Genomic DNA, 20,461 nt, shown 5'->3' with positions numbered 1-20,461 from the left:
ATTTTCTGTCTTCTACAGCAGAGGTGTAGGGAATTCCAACAAGACCTACATCTCTATACTCTTTGGATCTTTCGGTAAAGTCACGTAGGTAGAAAAATAACCTACATCTATGCTTTATTGACCTGGTAAAGGCCTATGATACCAACAGTAGGCCTGGGCTCTGGGCTTTTCTTTGTGCTTATTGAGTCCCTGACCCTCTGCTCACAATCATTAAGGACCTTCATGATGGTGAGCGGGCCCGGGTAAAACTACGTGGCCGAGAGTCGGAGCCATTCCCTGTTCACCTTGGGGTGCGACAGGGATGTCCTCTGGCTCCCACATTATTTAACATCTATTTTGACCACGTAGTTCGTGAAGCCTTTGATGGCTATATCAACGGAATTTCCATCTGGTACAGATACAATGGGAGGCTGATCAATGCCCGGGCGTGGTCAAGGGACAGCTCCCTATTGGTCAACCACGTTATGTATGCCGATGATCTCATAATTGCTGCTCATTCAGAGGAGGAGTTGGAGGTGCTGCTGCTGCTGCTGAACCTGGAGCGTGCGACTAAGAGGTGGGGCCTTACCAAAACTAAGCACCTGCCTGGGTATTTTGTACTATGAGACACTCCACCCCCACAACTCCCAATTGGTGATGGGGCTAGGGGTCCGGATTAATTGGGTTGATTATTCAAGTTTGTGGGTTTGTTGTCCAGATGTATGGGTTCATAGCCTAGATGCGTGGATTCATAGTCCCCCGAGTATCAGGATTCTCAGTCTGGTTTCTGTGACGTCAACGGAAGTCGCCCGACAAAATCCCCCGATGCTCTGGCTCATCTCGACTTCCACCACGCCCACACACTTCATACTCAAACCCGAGGACCCTCTCAGCCCTCTGCCGCACGCAGTTTACATTTGAAACAAGTGCTCGATTGTGAAACCAGACATCTGCAGAGAACCAGTTGAAGTATTTTTTTCGTGTGAATTGTCAAATTTAATGGCTCTGGTTACAGAAGCTCAAGCATTGTTGATTAAAGTCCAAGAACACTGCGCGCGATCCTAAGGGCTACATGATAAACGTATCGCCAGCCCCTTTACTCAGCAATAAATTATTCAGCAATTCATTTAGACTTTGTGGAGACTTAAAAAAGAAAAAACGCAAACCAAAAGTATCGAAAGATCTTATATTGTTACTTCACACGAAGACTGTGTACCCGGGGGCTGCGCCACACGAGGTCAGATTCACATTCTCGACACTGATCCCACAGCCTCAACACGAAACTCGCAGTCTTAATCGGAACCCCGCAACATCCACATTAAAATATTAACTTGGGTCTCGGCACGAACCCGAGGGCCTCAACGTCAAACCCGCAGCCTTTTAACACTGTTAGTAAGCACAGCCTCAACCAACACTCGACACCCACGGCCTCAACACGGACCCAAAGCCTCAACACTGACCCACAGCAAGCAGGGGGGGGGGGGCATTGAAAGCGGTAACAGCGATAATCCGTCCCCCTTACAGCCACGAGTTGGATTTGAGCAGAATCTCGGGGCCGGTTTTATTTTCCAGAAGAAAAAAGAAGACGAAAATTTTAGTTTTTACCCTTTCTGCCAATAAAACAGGAGTTGTTAAGATACTCTTGTTTATTTCGGTAATGTCACGTAGGTAGAAAAAGAAAGTAAAAAAAATAGATTTCGATTTAAAGCTTTCGTGACTGCAGGAATTCATCTTCTTGGTTCTTTCGGTAAAGTCATCGCGTAGAAGGCAAATAATAAAATAATAAAAATAAAACGTAATAAAATAAAATTCTCACGACGTTTCGGCCACAACACAAGCAGCCGTGCTCAGGTGAAGACAGAGCTGTCTGAAAGGCAGCGCTCCAATGAACATTATTATTATTTTATTATTTCCCTTCTACGTGACTTTACCGAAAGAACCAAGAAGAAAAAATAGATATCACGACGTTTCGATCGCAATACAAGCGATCGTCCTCAGGCGGAAAAAAAATAATAATCCACCAGTAAAACTGCTGAACCAGGAAGAACTACCTACGTGACTTTACCGAAAGTACCAAAGAGTATGGATTCCCGTAGTCACGGAAGCTTCAAATCACGATAGTTGTTAAGATTTCGATTTAAATCTTTCGTGACTGCAGGGATTCATCTTCTTGGTTCTTTCGGTAAAGTCACGTAGAAGGGAAATAATCAAATAATAAGTTTTCTTATTTTATTACTTCCCTTCTACGTGACTTTACCGAAAGAACCAAGAATATAGCTGTTAAGATGTTCAAACACCAGCTAGATATCTTTCTAGCAAGGTTTTATCAAGTCTGCATTAACCACATGGAATTGTGGCAAAAACATGATGATACATGCAGCATTGTTTGTCAAACTGATGCCTTGCAAAAAGGTATCCATTTGGTGTTGGAACACCTTAACACAACTCTTGTTTTATTTCCAGAAAGAGTAAAACCTGATCTTACTTTTCATCAATTTGGACGCTGGCAAAAAAGGTCTCAAAGAGACAAAAATATGTTCATGCAATCTTCTTATGGCTGTGTTGTTGGCCATGGACTAGGGATGGAACGTTTTGGATTGAAGCATTGTTTCGGATGATTTCGGATTCTAGAACAAGTCCATATTTTATTTTCTTCTTCTTCTTAATCTTGTTCTAAGATCGTCGGTTACGTTATAATTGTCCTGGGGGGAGGAGGGTAGGGGCAACGATAACCAAACTCGTCGCCCTGTGGTGCATGCGCATGCGTGTGTGTGCGTGCGTGCGCCACGAAAGCCACGCACCATTTCCCCACGACATTTATTCGGACCAAACTCGAGGGGAAATTCCCGCGAAAAATTCTCGTTTCCGGGGTGTCAGTCTTCAGATGTTCGGGGATTTACTCAATACCACGATCGGCGACGTTTTCGGCAATGCGCCGCCCCCATCATCTTCACGGCACACAAGAAGCCAGGAGAGTGGGGCATCGTGGAGGAACAGAAGGCCGCACTGATTCACCCCATTGGCCTGGGGCCAGATGAAGGAACACGAACCATCATCACGCAAACTCCACCCGTCCGGACTGCTCTTCCCCCATCAGGCATCAGGAAGCCACCGGGGGGGGCTGTGCACTTTTAAACTGTAGACTGATAACGAATTTCTTTAGAACTGCTTTAGGCGTTTCGTTTTGTTGTCCTTCCAGCCACAACCTCCAATTGAGCACGGTTGGCTACGTATGGCGCAAAATAAGTCCAACGCACATGTGTACATTTCACACAAGTTTCAAACTTCAGCGGCGATTCGTCAGCAGCGAGAGTCGGGCTTGAGTGCACCAACGCCGGCGAAACTTCCAGGTTGTTTCAGGGCAGTGACTGCTCTCCCCCCTCTCTGTCTCAGAGTTAGATCTCTCTTGGGCTGCGGTGTCTCTGTGTACAACCTGGGTCTTGCGAATCGGCTCTCCGCGGCAAAACCAGAATAAAAACCTCAACTTGAAACGAAAGAAAAGTAAAATGCGAAAAAAAATAGTTTAAAAGCAACAATTCATCTCACACACGCATGCGCGCATTAAGCCGAATCTCGTCTGCCATTGGCTGAAAGGTCACATGATGCGGTTAGGTGGTGGGGGGGGGGGCTATCTTATTCCACAACTGCTATTGGCTACTGCTGGGTCATGGGTGTGAAGCTGGCCCATCGCTCATGACGGCGGCACTCCAGTGAAGGTCAAAGGATGCGACGGACGCGTTCTCGCTCGCTCGCTTTCAAAACGAGGGAAAGTCGTGCAGCAAAGTCGCCGTGATTAAAAAGCAATTTTGTCGCTTGATGAGAACCGGCGTGGAAACTCCATCTACACCGCGAGTTGCCCCCATCCTACCCGTGTCTCCCGCCTCATTTTGTACGTACGTCAAAACTTCTTTCGCACCCCACGTAGCCAACGCTGCTAAATCGGAGGTTGCGTGCGGGGGGAGGGGGAAGGATTAATTGTCTGTCCACCTACCGCAGATTTTCGTGTCTCCTCTTCTCCTCCTTTCCGTGTGTCTCTCCTTCCTCTCTCCGTCTCTCCTTCCTTTCCCACGAAGCCTTTTCTCTTTCCCCCCACCCACCGCCCGCCGCTACTCTGCCCGCTGGACCTCCCTTGCGTCTGTCCCCGTATATTCCATGTCCCCCCCTCGCCCCCCATTCCTCGAGTAGAATCATCCGTTCTTCCGCGTCTCCCCACCCCGCGCCCCTCCCACCCCCCCGTGCTTCTGGCGCTCACTTCGCCTTGGTCTTCTTCTTCTCCGCCTCTTGGCAGAAAATCTCGAAGGCCGCCTGCATCTCAGGGTCCATTCCCGCGTCGCCGTTTCCCTCCCCGTTCTCGTCGTCGTCGTCGTCCGCTCCGTCTCCTTCTCCCGAGTCAGAGTCAGAATCCACGTAACTGGAACGACAACAAGAACAACGACGGTAGTCCAACATCTTATAAGTTTTTTTTTTACCAGGTAAGACCCCCAACCCCCCCCCCCCCCCTGACTGAGCTGTGTAGCTCAATTTTCCCTCAACCATTTTTTTTTCTATCTTGCGTGACTTTACCGAAAGAACCAAGAATATGAATTCCTGCAGTGGTGAAAGTTTTAAGTCTAAATCTCTCTCTCTTTGAACTGCATGTTACCAGGTAAAGACCACGGAGCCATTTCTAAGCCCATTTTCAGAAGCGTCCCCTGGCCATCACAGATGATGGCAGCTCAATAAAGTGGCTGATATTATCATCATCACCGTGGACATTTAGAGCAGCAGCCAAATAACCCTTAAACGCGTGACGTTGATTCTAAATGTGGAGGGAAAAACCGGAGGAAAAAAAATCCACGCGACCATGGGGAGAAAGAGAGAGACACAAACTCCAAATATACAGCAGCAGGCGTCAGGGTCGGGATCGAACCTACGACCTCCTGTATACCAGACGAGGTAGTTAACATCTCCTAGTCACCATGATGATGATGATGAGAGAGACACACAAACTCCAAATATACAGCAGCAGGCATCGGGGTCGGGTTCGAACCCACGACCTCCTGTATACCAGGCGAGGTAGTTAACATCTCCTAGCCACCGTGATGATGATGATGAGAGAGACACGCAAACTCCAAATATACAGCAGCAGGCGTCGGGGTCGGGTTCGAACCCACGACCTCCTGTATACCAGGCGAGGTAGTTAACATCTCCTAGCCACCGTGATGATGATGATGAGAGAGACACGCAAACTCCAAATATACAGCAGGCGTCGGGGTCGGGTTCGAACCCACGACCTCCTGTATACCAGGCGAGGTAGTTAACATCTCCTAGCCACCGTGATGATGATGAGAAACGCGCAGATTCCAAATACAGCAGCAGGCGTCGGGGTCGGGATCGAACCCACGACCTCCTGTATACCAGGCGAGGTAGTTAACATCTCCTAGCCACCGTACCACCCCTTTAGCTACAGATGATGATGATTCTGTTCAACACGGAGGCTCATTTGTGAACAATTGCGAAGAAGTATTCCTGTTTCCGCTCTTAAATAGAGGGGAGTGCAGGTGATGTCATCATGATTCTGACGACGACGACGCTGATGACGCTGCTGATGATGATGCTGCTGCTGATGACGCTGCTGCTGCTGATGACGCTGCTGATGATGATGACGACGCTGCTGATGATGACGACGCTGCTGATTATGCTGCTGCTGATGATGATGACGATGCTGATACCGATGATGACGACGCTGCTGATGCCGATGATGCTGCTGTTGACGTTGCCGATGCTGAAACCGATGACGCTGATGGTGATGATGCTGATGATGTTAATGATGATGCCGATGATGACGTTGATGATGACGCTGATGACAACGCTGAGGATGATGTTGATGACGCTGATGATGACACTGCTGATGACGCTGATGATGATGCTGATGACGCCGACGATGATGACGTTGATGATGTTGATGATGACGCTGATGATGATGCTGATGATGACGCTGATGATGATGCCGATGATGATGCCGATGATGATGCCGATGATGACACTGATGATGATGCTGATGACGCTGATGATGACGCTGATGACGAAGCTGCTGATGATGATGCCGATGATGACGCTGATGATGACGTTGATGATGCTGATGATGATGCTGAAGATGTCGATGACGCTGATGATGACGTTGATGATGATGATGACGTTGATGAGGACGCTGATGATGATGCTGATGATGACGATGATGACGCCGATGATGATGATGACGCTGATGACGACGCTGATGACGACGCTGATGACGACGCTGATGACGACGCTGATGACGACGCTGATGACGACGCTGATGATGACGCTGCTGCCGATGCCGATGACGCTGCTGATGATGATGATGCCGACGCCGTCAATGCCGCGGGTGCCGAGTGCCCGGTGTGAGGGAGCGCCGCCTCACTAGTGGTCCGGGGACTCGGTGGCGGTGCGAGCGGCGCGCGGGAACCTCTTGCGCAGCTCCGCCTCGTGCTGCATCACTCGCTCGTAGTGCTCACGGAACTCTACAGAGACGCACGCAGAGAGAGACAGAGAGATATACATACAGAGAGAGACACGCAGAGATATACAGAGAGAGACACATGCAGAGAGAGAGACACGTACAGAGAGAAATACACACACAGAGATATACATACAGAGATATACACCCAGAGAGAGATACACACAAAGAGGAGACACGCAGAGAGAGATACACACGCAGAGATATAGAAAGACACACATACAGAGATATACATACAGAGATACAGAGATACATGCAGAGATACAGAGAAAGATACACAGATATACAAAGACAAAGATCCCCCTTATAGCCTTAGACTGTAGTTGTTAGCGAGCACCTATGAAGGCCGCAACGGCACACGAGGGGGTGGGTGGCCAGCACCACGCCCGACCGCCTTTGTCTCCCCAGTGGCGATGTTTACACACCGCACCAGGTACTAATTTGAGGCTGAGTCGACCTAGGGGAGGCCCAGGACTGGTTCGGATAATCGTCACTGGTGTTGGCCGTGAGCGGGAATCGAACTCGGGTCGCCGGGTTCGTAGCGCTAACCGCTACACCACCGCTCCCCCAACAGATATACATACAGAGATACACATACAGAGATACAGAGAGAGATACACATACAGAGAGTGATACACATACACAGAAATACACAGAGATACAGAGAGATGCACATACATAGATATACATACGGAGAAACACAGAGATACAGACACGCAGAGATACATACAGAAATATAGATATACACAGTGATACACGTACACAGAGATACACACAGAGATACACACAGAGACAAAGATATACAGAGATTCTAGATTTGAAGCTTTCGTGACTGCAAGGATTCATACTCTCAGTTTTTTTGGTAAAGTCACGTAGGTAAAAAATTTAAATTAATAAAAATAAAAAATAAAAATATCACAATTATTTTTTTTATTAATTTATCATTTTTTACCTACGTGACTTTACCGAAATAACTAAGAGTATATACAGAGATACACACACAGAGGGACAGATATACAGAGAGAGATATACAGGCACACACAGAGTGTATGCATGTGTATATGTGCACAAGTATGTTTCTGTGCATGTGTGTGTGTGTGGGGAGTGGTGGTGTAGCGGTTAGCGCTTCGCTGCGCTATGAAACTGGCGACCCGGGTTCGATTCCCGCTCACGGTCAACACCAGTGACGATTATCTGAACCGGGCCTCGCCTAGGTCGACTCAGCCTCAAATTAGTACCTGGTGCAGTGTGTGTAAACATCGCCACTAGGGAGACAAAGGCGGCCGGGCGTGGTGCTGGCCACCCACCCCCTCGTGTACCGTTCTGGCCTTCATAGGTGCTCGCTAACAGCACTTGCCCCTACAGTCTGTTAAGGCTATATGGGGGATCTTTGTCTTCATCTTTGTGTGTGTGTAGTGGTGATACGCGCTGGGGTAGGATCGTGTGCCAGCGCGTAGTGATTGGCTGTGTATGTGGTGACGCGCGCTGACGGTGGAGGATCAGGGGTCAGCGCGGGGTCGTGGGTTACGTGGTGCTGATTGGCTGTGTGCCGGTGACGCGCTGAGAGGGAGTGCATCGGGTGGCAGCGCGGTGTGATTGGTTGAGTAGTGTTAACACGCGCTGGGGAAAACGGATCGTAGAGATAGCGCGTCGTCATTGGTTAACTAAGGAGCGATGCTCACGTCGACGTCCGCATCAGCTCCGTCTCCCGTGAGCGGGGGCTATAAAAGGGGATGCACACAGGCGTAAGGGCAGTATGTAACCAGCGAAGAATGAAGACGGGGATGAAGAGATAGGGCCCTGCGGTACCTAGTCCCGCTGTCCTAACGGGACTGGGACTCTGTGTAACCCAGAGGCGAATGCATTGTGTGTAGCCATAGGCATAGGGTCTACACGAGTCGAATGCATGGTGTGTAGCCAGAGGCATAGGGTCTACACGAGTCAAGTGCATTGTGTGTAGCCAGAGGCATAGGGTCTACACGAGTCAAGTGCATTGTGTGTAGCCAGAGGCATAGAGTCTACACGAGTTAAGTGGAGTGTATAGTCAGAGGAATAGAGACCACACGTTGTATTGTGACACGTCAAGATTTAATAAAAGTGTGTTACCCGTCAAGAAGTTCCTGCCGTCATTTCCAATACTTCATGTGTATACGTGTGTGTGTGTGTGGGCAGTTGGAGGCAGTCGCCCTCCAACAACAACGGAGGGCGGAGGAGCGACGCTCACAACAACGAGCAGGCGCCGGGTGGCTAAAGCACAGCAAGTTGGCACAGTAGGGGACACAGGTGGCGCATCAGCCAGTCATCTCGGTCATCTCGGTCAGTCGACCAGTGGCACCTGCTGGGTCTGTCCCGTGACCTCCTGCCAGCGGGCGTTCGACACTTCACGTGATAGCCTCAAGGTGCACATGGCCTGGCACAAGCGTCGTGGTGACATCACTGCCACTTGGTGGCGTATGGCGGTTGTTGTTGTTGTACGTGCGTGTATGTGTGTGCGTGTATGTGTGTGCGTGTATGTGCGTGCGTGTACGTGTGTGCGTGTACGTGTGTGCGTGTACGTGTGTGCGTGTGTGTACGTGTGTGTACGTGTGTGTGCGTGTGTGTGTGTGTGTACGTGTGTGTGTACGTGTGTGTACGTGTGTGTGTACGTGTGTGTGTACGTGTGTGTGTGTACGTGTGCATGTTTACGTGTGTGTGTACGTGTGTGTGTGTACGTGTGCGTGTGTATACGTATGCGAGTACGTGTGTGTGTGTACGTGTGTGTGTGTACGTGTGTGTGTGTACGTGTACGTGTGCGTGTATACGTGTGTGTGTGTACGTTGTGTGTGTATACGTATGTGAGTATGTGTGTTGAGTGTGTGTGTACGTGTGTACGTGTGTGTACGTGTGTGTGTGTACGTGTGTGTACGTGTGTGTGCGTGTATACGTGTGCGCGCGTGTTGGTACCAGGGTCTGCAGCCGTGAAGGGCGTCCCGTCGGCCGTGTAAAACACCGGCTCATTCTGCCAGACAGACACAGCACACACTCAGCGGTGTGACACACACACACACAGACAGACACACACACACACACAGACACACACACACAGCCACACACACACACACTCAGCGGTGTGACACACACACAGACACACACGTGTGTAAGAGTCCTTGTGTAGGGGTGTCACGGGAGGGAAACGAACAAACACACAGGGGGTGTGCACAACCACGTCCGCAAACGGTCAACACCCTGGGGGGGGGGGCTGTGGGGGAATGCTGGGATCCCACACAGCCCCACCCCTCGGTGGCAAGTTGGTTTAAAAGGCGGGGAGCGAGAGGGCTCGTGGTTCAGTGTTGGGGAGCTAACGTGTGAAGAACCAGTGAAGATTTCGATTTAAAGCTTTCGTGACTGCAGGGATTCATCTTCTTGGTTCTTTCGGTAAAGTCATGTAGAATGGAAATAATAAAATAATAAAAATAAAACATAATAAAATAATTCTCACGACGTTTCGGCCACAACGCAAGCAGCCGTCCTCAGATGAATATATTTAAGCTCCAAGCTTGGTGGTGTTTCATTCTTCACCTGAGGACGGCTGCTTGCGTTGTGGACGAAACGTCGTGAGAATTATTTTATTATGTTTTATTTTTATTATTTTATTACTTCCCTTCTACGTGACTTTACTGAAAGAACCAAGAAGATGAACCAGTGAAGACTGAAGACCGGGCAGATAGGCACTGGAACTCCTCCGAGCCGATGTTCTTCTAAGAGCCGGCTCTGCCTGGCTGGGTGTCGTGACCTGTGCCTTGACCAGGTAGCCTCCCCTAGCGCCCTTAGCGGAGGACCTGGGAGCAGACCAGTTGGGCAGAGAGCTCTGGGGGTGTATCCCGGTCCAGTACAGGTGAAGGGGCCGTTACCCCTTCGAGTGTTGTATACGTTGCCCTGTGCTGAGTGAAAAGTTACAATAAATAGTGTGCCTCGACTACACAGTCTCTGTCGCCTGTGAACCCACGACACTTGTTTGTGTGTGTGTCTGTGTGTGTGTCTGTGTGTGTCTGTGTGTATGTGTCTGTGTGCTTGTAGCTGTGTGTGTGTGTCTGTGTGCGTGTAGCTGTTTGTGTGTCTGTGTGTGTGTGTGTGTCTGTGTGTGCGTGTAGCTGTGTGTAGCTGTGTGTAGCTGTGTGTGTGTGTGTGTGTCTGTGTGTGCGTGTAGCTGTGTGTAGCTGTGTGTAGCTGTGTCTGTGTGTCTGTGTGTAGCTGTGCTAGCGACGTAATTTCGGACAGTCGTTTAAACTCCACTCCTAACCTCAGAACCAGAATCTTCAGAATCTGAATATTTATTTGTCCTCAAACCCAATGAGCTATGAAGCTCTTTGTCACAGATGTCCACTAGTCACAGATCCCAACAAAATCTAATTAAATAGACGCCTCTATCACTTATCACAATACTAAAATAATAACAGAACATTATTTCATCATGGGACCTCTTTTGCCAGTACCAAAATATACTAATAGGGTTTTTCCCCTTGCAAAAGGTGTCAGTTTTGTTGCCAGAAAAAAGGGGAAAAAACCCCTATTAGTATATTTTGGTACTGGCAAAGGAGGTCCCATGATGTAGCTGCTCACCCCGAGCTCTCATTACTCTGGTAGTTGCGTTGTCTTGAACTGTGCGCCTTTTGGCGTCATCTGGTCGAACACCATATGAGACGAGGCTCCAAAGAAAGCTGTCTCTTGTGTGGACCAATCAGTTTCAAAGACAATGCATAAATTACCAGAATATTGTTTTTTGTTTGCATTTGACTGCAAGTATTGTGGTTAATGTAAGCATGATTCCTTACAAAAAGGTATCAGTTTTGTTGCCGGAAAAAAGAGGAAAAACCCTATTAGTACAGAACATTAATGTCTATGTATGGTGTGAACTTCTTTCACACCATACGTAGCCAACCGTGCTAATTTATTTGGTATTTGTAGGTCGCTATGGGTCTGGGTGTCTATGGGTCTCTGTGTAGTGTGTACTTTGAACTTCTGTCACACCGTACGTAGCAAACCTGTGCCAAGCTGTGGGTCTCTGTGGGTGTCTGTGGGTGTCTGTGGGTCTCTGTGGGTGTCTGTGGGTCTCTATTGGGTGTCTGTGGGTTTCTATGGGTGTCTGTGGGTGTCTGTGGGTGTTTGTGGGTCTTTGTGTGAGTCTGTGGGTGTCTGTGGGTCCCTATGGGTGTCTGTGGGTCTCTGTGGGTGTCTGAGTGTCTGTGGGTCTCTGTGGGTGTCTGAGTGTCTGTGGGTCTCTGTGGGTGTCTGTGGGTCTCTGTGGGTGTCTGTGGGTGTCTGAGTGTCTGTGGGTCTCTGTGGGTGTCTGTGGGTGTCTGTGGGTCTTTATGAGTGTCTGTGGGTCTCTGTGGGTGTCTGTGGGTCTCTATGAGTATCTGTGGGTCTCTATGGGTGTCTGTGGGTCTCTGTGGGTGTCTGTGGGTCTCTGAGTATCTGTGGGTCTCTATGGGTGTCTGTGGGTCTCTGGGTGTCTATGGGGAGCGGTGGGTGTAGTGGTTAGCGCTACGCTGCGCTACGAACCTGGCGACCCGGGTTCGATTCCCGCTCACGGCCAATACCGCCAATGACGATCATATCTGAACCGGTCCTAGGCCTCCCCTAGGTCGACTCAGCCTCAAATGAGTACCTGGTGCGATGTGTAAACATCGCCACTGGGGAGACAAAGGTGGCCGAGCGTGGTGCTGGCCACCCACCCCCTCGTGTGCCACAGTGCCGGACTTCATAGGTGCTACTCGCTAACAGCACTTGCCCCTACAGTCTGTTAAGGCTACACGGGGGATCTTTGTCTCTGTATGTGTATGACGTGTGTGTGCATGTACATGGGTGTGTATGTCACCGTGTAGAAGGAGTGCGTTTCTCACCATGTAGTAGTCTGGGTCGGTGAGGGGGCAGTGGGTGGGGGCAGGGGTCGAGGTGGGGGTCACTCTGCCCCAGTTGCTTGACCTCAACTCGATGAGTTTCAGTAACATGCTGCGCACTGGCCTACACACACACACAGACACACACACAGACACACACACACAGACACACACACAGACACACACACACAGACAAAGATCCCCCGTGTAGCCTTAACACACTGCAGGGGCATGTGCTGTTAGCTAGCACCTCACACAGACACACACAGACACAGACACACACACAGACATACACACACACAGACACAGACATACACACACACACAGACACAGACATACACACACACACACACAGACAAAGATCCCCCGTGTAGCCTCAACAGACTGTTGGGGCAAGTGCTGTTAGCTAGCACCTCACACAGACACACACAGACACACACACACACAGACTCACACACAGACACACACACACACACATATATACACACACACACAGACAAAGATCCCCCGTGTAGCCTTAACAGACTGTAGGGGCAAGTGCTGTTAGCTAGCACCTCACACAGACACACATAGACAGACACACACACAGACAGACACACACACAGATACACACACACAGACATACACCCAAACACACAGACACACACACACAGACATACACACACACAGACATACACACACACAGACATACACACACACAGACAGACACACACACAGACATACACACACACAGACATACACACACACAGACACACACATACATACATACACACAGACAAAGATCCCCCGTGTAGCCTTAACAGACTGCAGGGGCAAGTGCTGTTAGCTAGCACCTCACACAGACACACATAGACAGACACACAGACATACACACACACAGACACACAGACATACACACACACAGACATACACACACACAGACATACACACACACAGACACACAGACATACACACACACAGACATACACACACACAGACACACACACACAGACACACACACAAAGATACACACACACAGACATACACACACACAGACAAAGATCCCCCGTGTAGCCTTAACAGACTGCAGGGGCAAGTGCTGTTAGCTAGCACCTCACACAGACACACACAGACAGACACACACACAGACACACACACACACACAGACATACACACACACAGACATACACACACACAGACATACACACACACACAGACACACACACACACACACAGACAGATACACACATACATACACACACACAGACATACACACACACAGACATACACACACACAGACATACACACACACACAGACACACACACACACACACAGACAGATACACACAGACATACACACACACGCCATACACACATACACACACAGATCCCCCGTGTAGCCTTAACAGACTGTAGGGGCAAGTGCTGTTAGCGAGCACCTATGAAGGCCGGCACTGTGGCACACGAGGGAGTGGGTGGCCAGCACCACGCCCGACCGCCTTTGTCTCCCCAGTGGCGATGTTTACACACCGCACCAGGTACTCATTTCAGGCTGAGTCGACCTAGGGGAGGCCCATGACCGGTTCAGATAATCGTCACCGGTGTTGGCCGTGAGCGGACGATTTGCCAGAATTAAACCTTTAGCAGGATAAAAACAAACTTAATTATTAATATTGGTTGCGTAAGCCTACCATGGGTAAGCCCACTCCATGTGAAACTGTTCCCTGGGGGGTCGGAGATGGGACCGCCAGTTCTTTCCGTTATGACATCATAACTGTTGTTATAATAATTGGTTTTTTACCCTTCTATCTGGCAACAAAACTGACACCTTTTTACAAGGAGTCATGTTTGCATAGACCGCAATACCTGCAGTCATAATACAAACAAAAGACATAACTCTTATTATGACCTGCAGGTATTGAGGTCTATGCAAACATGACTCCTTGTAAAAAGGTTGTCAGTTTTGTTGCCAGATAGAAGGGTAAACAACCAATTATCATATTTTTACTGGCAAATGAGGTTCCCATAGTGTTGTTATAATGTCATGTAGGGCAGTCTGTGCACAAACGCCACCCTCCTTCAGCATTTCGATTGGGAGATCATCTTTGCCCGGTGCCTTTCCTGGTCTCAGACTCTGGATCGCCTTCAGTACTTCCTCAACAGCTGGCACCTCAGCCTGCCACTCGCAGGGGGTGACTTCTTCCAATATTTGAGGCACCGCAGCCTCAGCAGGGTCATCCCCACTTTGTCCCACGTTGTTTCCCTGGCTGAGGGATTTCCCCTCCCCCAGGACCTCAAGGAAATGCTCAGCAAATCTGAAAACATGTTCCTGGGGGTCGGAGATTGGATCACCGTTCTTTCCCCTAATGATGGTAATAGGTGTGGCACTGCAGGTTACTTTTTGATGGAGTTAAATAGTGATTTGTGATCGCGCGCTACTGAGGCAGACTCCATCTCATCAGCAACCCGCGACCACCGCTAATCCTTTCAGCGCCTTACGGCTCTCCGAACCTCCGAGCGAAGGCTGCGGTAAGCCTCCTCATTCTCCGACGTGGGATGCTGTAGCCGATGAGAGTGAGCCTCAGCCAGCCTGAACACCTCCTCTGTCAGCCAAGGTTTGCTGCATGAACCACGATTTTGAACCTCACCCATTTCCCCTTGGCATCTCTCTGCTTATCTCTGTGTGTGTATCTATCGCTGTGTGTCTCTGTGTGTGTCTCTGTGTGTGTCTCTGTGTGTGTCTCTGTGTGTGTCTCTGTGTGTGTCTCTGTGTGTGTCTCTGTGTGTATCTCTGTGTGTATCTCTGTGTGTATCTCTGTGCGTATCTCTGTGTGTATCTCTGTGTGTATCTCTCTCTGTGTATCTCTCTCTGTATCTCTCTGTTCTCTCTCTGTATCTCTATCTCTGTGTGCATCTCTGTATCTCTCTGTGTATCTCTCTCTGTGTGTATCTCTCTCTCTGTGTGTATCTCTGTATCTCTCTCTGTGTCTCTCTGTGTGTATCTCTCTGTGTATCTCTCTCTCCATCTCTGCGCATTACCGCTCACAGGACCCATCCAGCACCACGGACTTCATGCGTTCCATCTCTCTCTGTGTATCTCTCTCTCTGTCTCTCTCTGTCTCTCTCTCTGTGTATCTCTCTCTCTCTGCGTATCTCTCTCTGTGTATCTCTGTGTATCTCTCTCTCTATCTGTGTATCTCTCTGTGTGTGTATCTCTCTCTGTGTATCTCTCTCTCTCTATCTGTGTATCTCTCTCTGTGTATCTATCTCTCTCTCTCTGCGTATCTCTCTCTGTGTATCTCTGTGTATCTCTCTCTGTGTATCTCTCTCTGTATCTCTCTCTCTGTGTATCTCTCTGTCTCTCTCTCTCTCTGTGTATCTCTCTCTCTGCGTATCTCTCTCTGTGTATCTCTGTGTATCTCTCTCTGTGTATCTCTCTCTGTATCTCTCTCTCTCTCTGTATCTCTCTGTCTCTCTCTCTCTCTGTGTATCTCTCTCTGCGTATCTCTCTCTGTGTATCTCTGTGTATCTCTCTCTGTTTATCTCTCTCTCTGTATCTCTCTCTCTGTATCTCTCTCTCTGTGTATCTCTCTCTATCTCTGTGTATCTCCATCTCTGCGCATTACCGCTCACAGGACCCATCCAGCACCACGGACTTCATGCGTTCCATCAGCTCGTCCATGCTGCTCTTCCCCTCCAACCGAAAGTCGTCCTCCAGCACCGACCCGCACAGCTTCACCCACACAGACAGATGCCTCATTAGACCTCCTTTGCCAGCACCACAATATAATAATAGGGTTCATATTCTTAGGTTGTTTCGGTAAAATGACGTAGGTGAAAAATAGAAATAGATAAAAGTAAAAATTAAAATAAAATAAAAATCACGACGTTTCGGAGGCAACACAAGCTTCCGTCTTCATATAGCAGTATATAAATGTTTTCTTGGAATTTCTCTCACTTGATACAGCTCACTTGATACAGCTTTCGTGCTGTGACGGTTCCACCTGAAGACGGAAGCTTGTGTTGCCTCCGAAACGTCGTGATTTTTATTTTATTTTTATTTTATTAATTTTAATTTTTCACCTACGTGACTTTACCGAAAAAACCTAAGAATACGAATCGCTGCAGTCACGAAAGAAGCTTTCAATCGGTAAGACACCTTGAGCATCTTGATGGAGCAGGTGACATTGTCATCTGTGGGGTGAGCGAGCAGCGTGTGGATGACGTCCTTCACTCCGGCACGCAGGATGGCGGCACGAGTTCGCTGGGAGCCGGACAGCACCTACAGCGGACAGGGGAGTGGTGAGTGAGTGGTGAGTGAGTGAGTGTAGTGAGTGAGTGGTGAGTGAGTGAGTGAGTGGTGAGTGTAGTGAGTGAGTGGTGAGTGAGTGTAGTGAGTGTAGTGAGTGTAGTGAGTGAGTGGTGAGTGTAGTGAGCAGTGAGTGAGTGAGTGGTGAGTGTAGTGAGCGGTGAGTGTAGTGAGTGGTGAGTGAGGTGAGTGGTGAGTGAGTGGTGAGTGTAGTGAGTGGTGAAGTGAGTGGTGAGTGAGTGAGTGGTGAGTGAGTGAGTGGTGAGAGAGTGAGTGGTGAGTGTAGTAAGCGGTGAGTGAGTGAGTGGTGAGTGGTGAGTGGTGAGTGAGTGGTGAGTGAGTGAGTGGTGAGTGAGTGAGTGGTGAGAGAGTGAGTGGTGAGTGAGTGGTGAGTGAGTGAGTGGTGAGTGAGTGAGTGTAGTGAGTGAGTGAGTGAGTGGTGAGTGGTGAGTGAGTGAGTGGTGAGTGAGTGAGTGGTGAGTGAGTGGTGAGTGAGTGAGTGGTGAGTGTAGTGAGTGAGTGGTGAGTGAGTGGTGAGTGAGTGGTGAGTGAGTGGTGAGTGTAGTGAGTGGTGAGTGTAGTGAGTGGTGAGTGTAGTGAGTGGTGAGTGTAGTGAGTGGTGAGTGAGTGAGTGGTGAGTGAGTGGTGAGTGAGTGGTGAGTGTAGTGAGTGAGTGGTGAGTGAGTGTGGTGAGTGAGTGAGTGAGTGGTGAGTGTAGTGAGTGGTGAGTGTAGTGAGTGAGTGGTGAGTGAGTGAGTGGTGAGTGAGTGGTGAGTGAGTGGTGAGTGAGTGGTGAGTGTAGTGAGTGAGTGGTGAGTGAGTGTGGTGAGTGAGTGAGTGAGCGGTGATTGTAGTGAGTGGTGAGTGTAGTGAGTGAGTGGTGAGTGAGTGGTGAGTGAGTGAGTGAGTGGTGAGTGAGTGTAGTGTGTGAGTGAGTGGTGAGTGAGTGAGTGTAGTGAGTGAGTGAGTGGTGAGTGAGTGAGTGGTGAGTGAGTGAGTGAGTGGTGGGTGAGTGTGTGAGTGTGGTGAGTGAGTGGTGAGTGAGTGTAGTGAGTGTGTAGTGAGTGAGTGGTAGGTGAGTGGTGAGCACCTCGAGGTGCAGGTAGAGTTCGGTGAGGAAGATGGAGTAGGCGTGGAGACGCTTCCTGGAGGCGGCGTCGCCCTGAGCCACCAACTCCCGGCTCTCGTACTCAACGTGGCACCTGCGTGGAGAGACACACAGAGAGAGACAGTTAGAGAGAGAGCGAGAGAGTGAGAGAGAGAGAGAGAGTGAGAGAGTGAGAGAGACACACAGAGAGAGTGAGAGAGAGTGAGAGTGGAGAGACACACAGAGAGAGAGACAGTGAGAGAGACACACAGAGAGAGAGAGACAGTGAGAGAGACACACAGAGAGAGTGTGAGAGTGAGCGTGAGAGAGTGTGAGAGAGAGAGAGAGCGTGAAAGAGAATGAGAGTGTGAGAGTGAGGGAGAGAGTGAGAGAGAGAGTGAGAGAGAGAGTGAGTGAGAGAGAGAGTGAGTGAGAGAGAGAGTGTGAGAGCGAGCGTGAGAGAGCGAGAGAGTGAGCGAGAGAGAGAGAGAGTGAGAGCGATCGTGAGAGATTGAGTGAGAGAGTGAGCGTGGAGAGACACACAGAGAGAGCATGAGAGAGAGCGAGAGAGAGATCGTGAGAGAGTGTGAAAGAGTGAGTGAAATTGAAAGAGAGTGGTAGGGTCAGACCCACGCAAGAGAGAGAGCGTGAGAGAGAGTGAGCGAGAGTGTGATAGAGATATCAGAAGGGACAGAGACAGACGAGAGAGAGGGAGTGTGAGACAGTGTGTAGGTGAGAGAGTGTGTAGGTGAGAGAGTGTGTAGGTGAGAGAGTGTGTAGGTGAGAGAGTGTGTAGGTGAGAGAGTGTGTAGGTGAGAGAGTGTGTAGGTGAGAGAGTGTGTAGGTGAGAGAGTGTGTAGGTGAGAGAGTGTGTAGGTGAGAGAGAGCTGGTCCATCTGCCAGTAAAACATCGCCACTGGAGAGACAAAGGCGGCCGGGCGTGGTGCTGGCCACCCACCCCCTCTGTGTGTGTAGCCACAGTGCCGCTAGCCTCCGTAGGCGCTGCTACTCACTACTAACGGCACTTGCCCCAACAGTCTGTTAAGGCTATACGGGGGATCTTTGTCTCTGTGTGTGAATGTGTTGCGTGTTGCGTGTGACCTCCTGTCAGCGGGCGTTCGACACTTCACGTGGCCTCAAGGTGCACATGGCCTGGCACAAGCATCGTGGTGACGTCACCGCCACTTAGTGGCGAATGGCGGTTGTTGTTGTTGTCTATATCTGTGTGTCTGTGTGTGTGTCTATGTCTGTGTGTGTGTCTATGTCTGTGTGTGTGTCTGTGTGTGTGTCTGTCTTTGTGTGTCTGTGTGTGTCTATGTCTGTGTGTGTGTCTATGTCTGTGTGTCTGTGTGTGTGTCTATGTCTGTGTGTCTGTGTGTGTGTCTATGTCTGTGTGTGTGTCTGTGTGTGTCTGCGTGTGTGTGTGCACTGCGTGTGCACTGCATCAGCGCGTAGGGGCGGCTATTGACCTCTTGAGCAGATGCTGCCTGAAGGTTCCTGCGTGCGAGTTCACCACCAACTTCTGGGAGAGCAAATTGCAGAGGCGAGCGGCCGTGTAGGTGAAGTTGGACTCCGCCAAGGCCTGCACACGCAGACGCACATGCAGACACACACGCACACAGATACATACATGCAGACACACACAGACACACACACAGAGACACACAGATACATACATCCAGACACACACAGACACACACACAGATACATACATACAAACACACACAGATACATACAAACACACACAGATACATATATACAGACACACACAGACACACACACAGAGACAGACACAAACACAGATACATACAGACACACACACAGATACATACAGCCAGACACACACAGACAGATACATACATACATACAGACACACACGCAGACACACACGCACACAGATACATACATACACACACAAACACACACAGATACACACAGACAAACACACGCAGACACACACAGATACACACAGACACACACACACAGACACACACACACACAGAGACACACAGATACATACATACATACAGACACACACAGATACATACATACAGACACACGCAGACACACACAGATACACACACATACAGATACACACAGACACACACACACACAGAGACACACAGATACATACATACAGACACACACAGATACATACATACAGACACACACAAACACACACAGATACATACATACAGACACACACAGATACATACATACAGACACACACAGACACACACAGATACATACATACAGACACAGACACACACAGATACATACATACAGACACACACAGACACACACACACAGAGACACACAGATACATACATACAGAACTTAATTTGGAGCTTTCGTGACTGCAGAAATTACTCTTTGGTTCTTTCGGTAAAGTCACGTATATCTTTATACGTGACTTTACCGAAAGAACCAAAGAGTACATACATACAGACACACAAACACAGAGATCCCCCGTGTAGCCTTCACAGACTGTAGGGGCAAGTGCTGTTAGCGAGCACCTATGAAGGCCGGAACAATACACGAGGGGGTGGGTGGCCAGCACCACGCCCGACCGCCTGTGTCTTCAGGTACTCATTTCAGGCTGAGTCGACCTAGGAGAGGCCCAGGACCGGTTCAAATAATCGTCACTGGTGTTGGACGTGAGCGGGGATTGAACCCGGGTCGCCAGGTTCATAGCGCAGCGTAGCTAACCA

The 20,461-nt window shown here is 49.4% G+C and overlaps 1 protein-coding gene across 2 annotated transcripts; it reads right to left on the bottom strand.

Moving 5' to 3' along the window:
* Positions 1-968: 968 nt before the first annotated feature.
* Positions 969-19,725, bottom strand: PAIP1 (poly(A) binding protein interacting protein 1). 2 transcript variants are annotated; one of them, XM_061578081.1, is made up of 8 exons: positions 19,220-19,725; positions 17,754-17,865; positions 16,514-16,636; positions 15,981-16,087; positions 12,379-12,499; positions 9,440-9,494; positions 6,401-6,500; positions 969-4,390 (listed from the first exon to the last, which is right to left on the bottom strand). In XM_061578081.1, the coding sequence occupies exons 1-8, from the start codon at positions 19,606-19,608 to the stop codon at positions 4,228-4,230; spliced, it is 1,170 nt and encodes a 389-aa protein (XP_061434065.1). In that variant the 5' UTR covers positions 19,609-19,725; the 3' UTR covers positions 969-4,227. The 2 variants fall into 2 exon arrangements, with proteins under 2 accessions (XP_061434065.1, XP_061434066.1); XM_061578082.1 differs by lacking the exons at positions 15,981-16,087; positions 16,514-16,636; positions 17,754-17,865; positions 19,220-19,725 and adding an exon at positions 15,394-15,431.
* Positions 19,726-20,461: the final 736 nt, after the last annotated feature.

Source organism: Lethenteron reissneri, chromosome 65 (assembly GCF_015708825.2).
Source record: "Lethenteron reissneri isolate LAM-NWPU_2019-01 chromosome 65, ASM1570882v1, whole genome shotgun sequence".
Taxonomy (NCBI): Eukaryota; Metazoa; Chordata; class Hyperoartia; order Petromyzontiformes; family Petromyzontidae; genus Lethenteron; species Lethenteron reissneri.
Note: the sequence above shows the minus strand (reverse complement) of the source record. Positions and strands in the feature narration are given on the sequence as shown.

Coding starts and splice junctions, on each gene's coding strand:
- PAIP1 (XM_061578081.1), bottom strand. CDS start 19,608: ATGTATCTGTCTGTGTGTGTCTGGCTGTATGTATCTGTGTGTGTGTCT. Junction 17,866..19,219: donor AGGCAGCATCTGCTCAAGAG/GTCAATAGCCGC, acceptor CTCTCCACGCAG/GTGCCACGTTGAGTACGAGA. Junction 12,500..15,980: donor CTGGATGGGTCCTGTGAGCG/GTAATGCGCAGA, acceptor GTGTGTGTGTAG/GCCAGTGCGCAGCATGTTAC.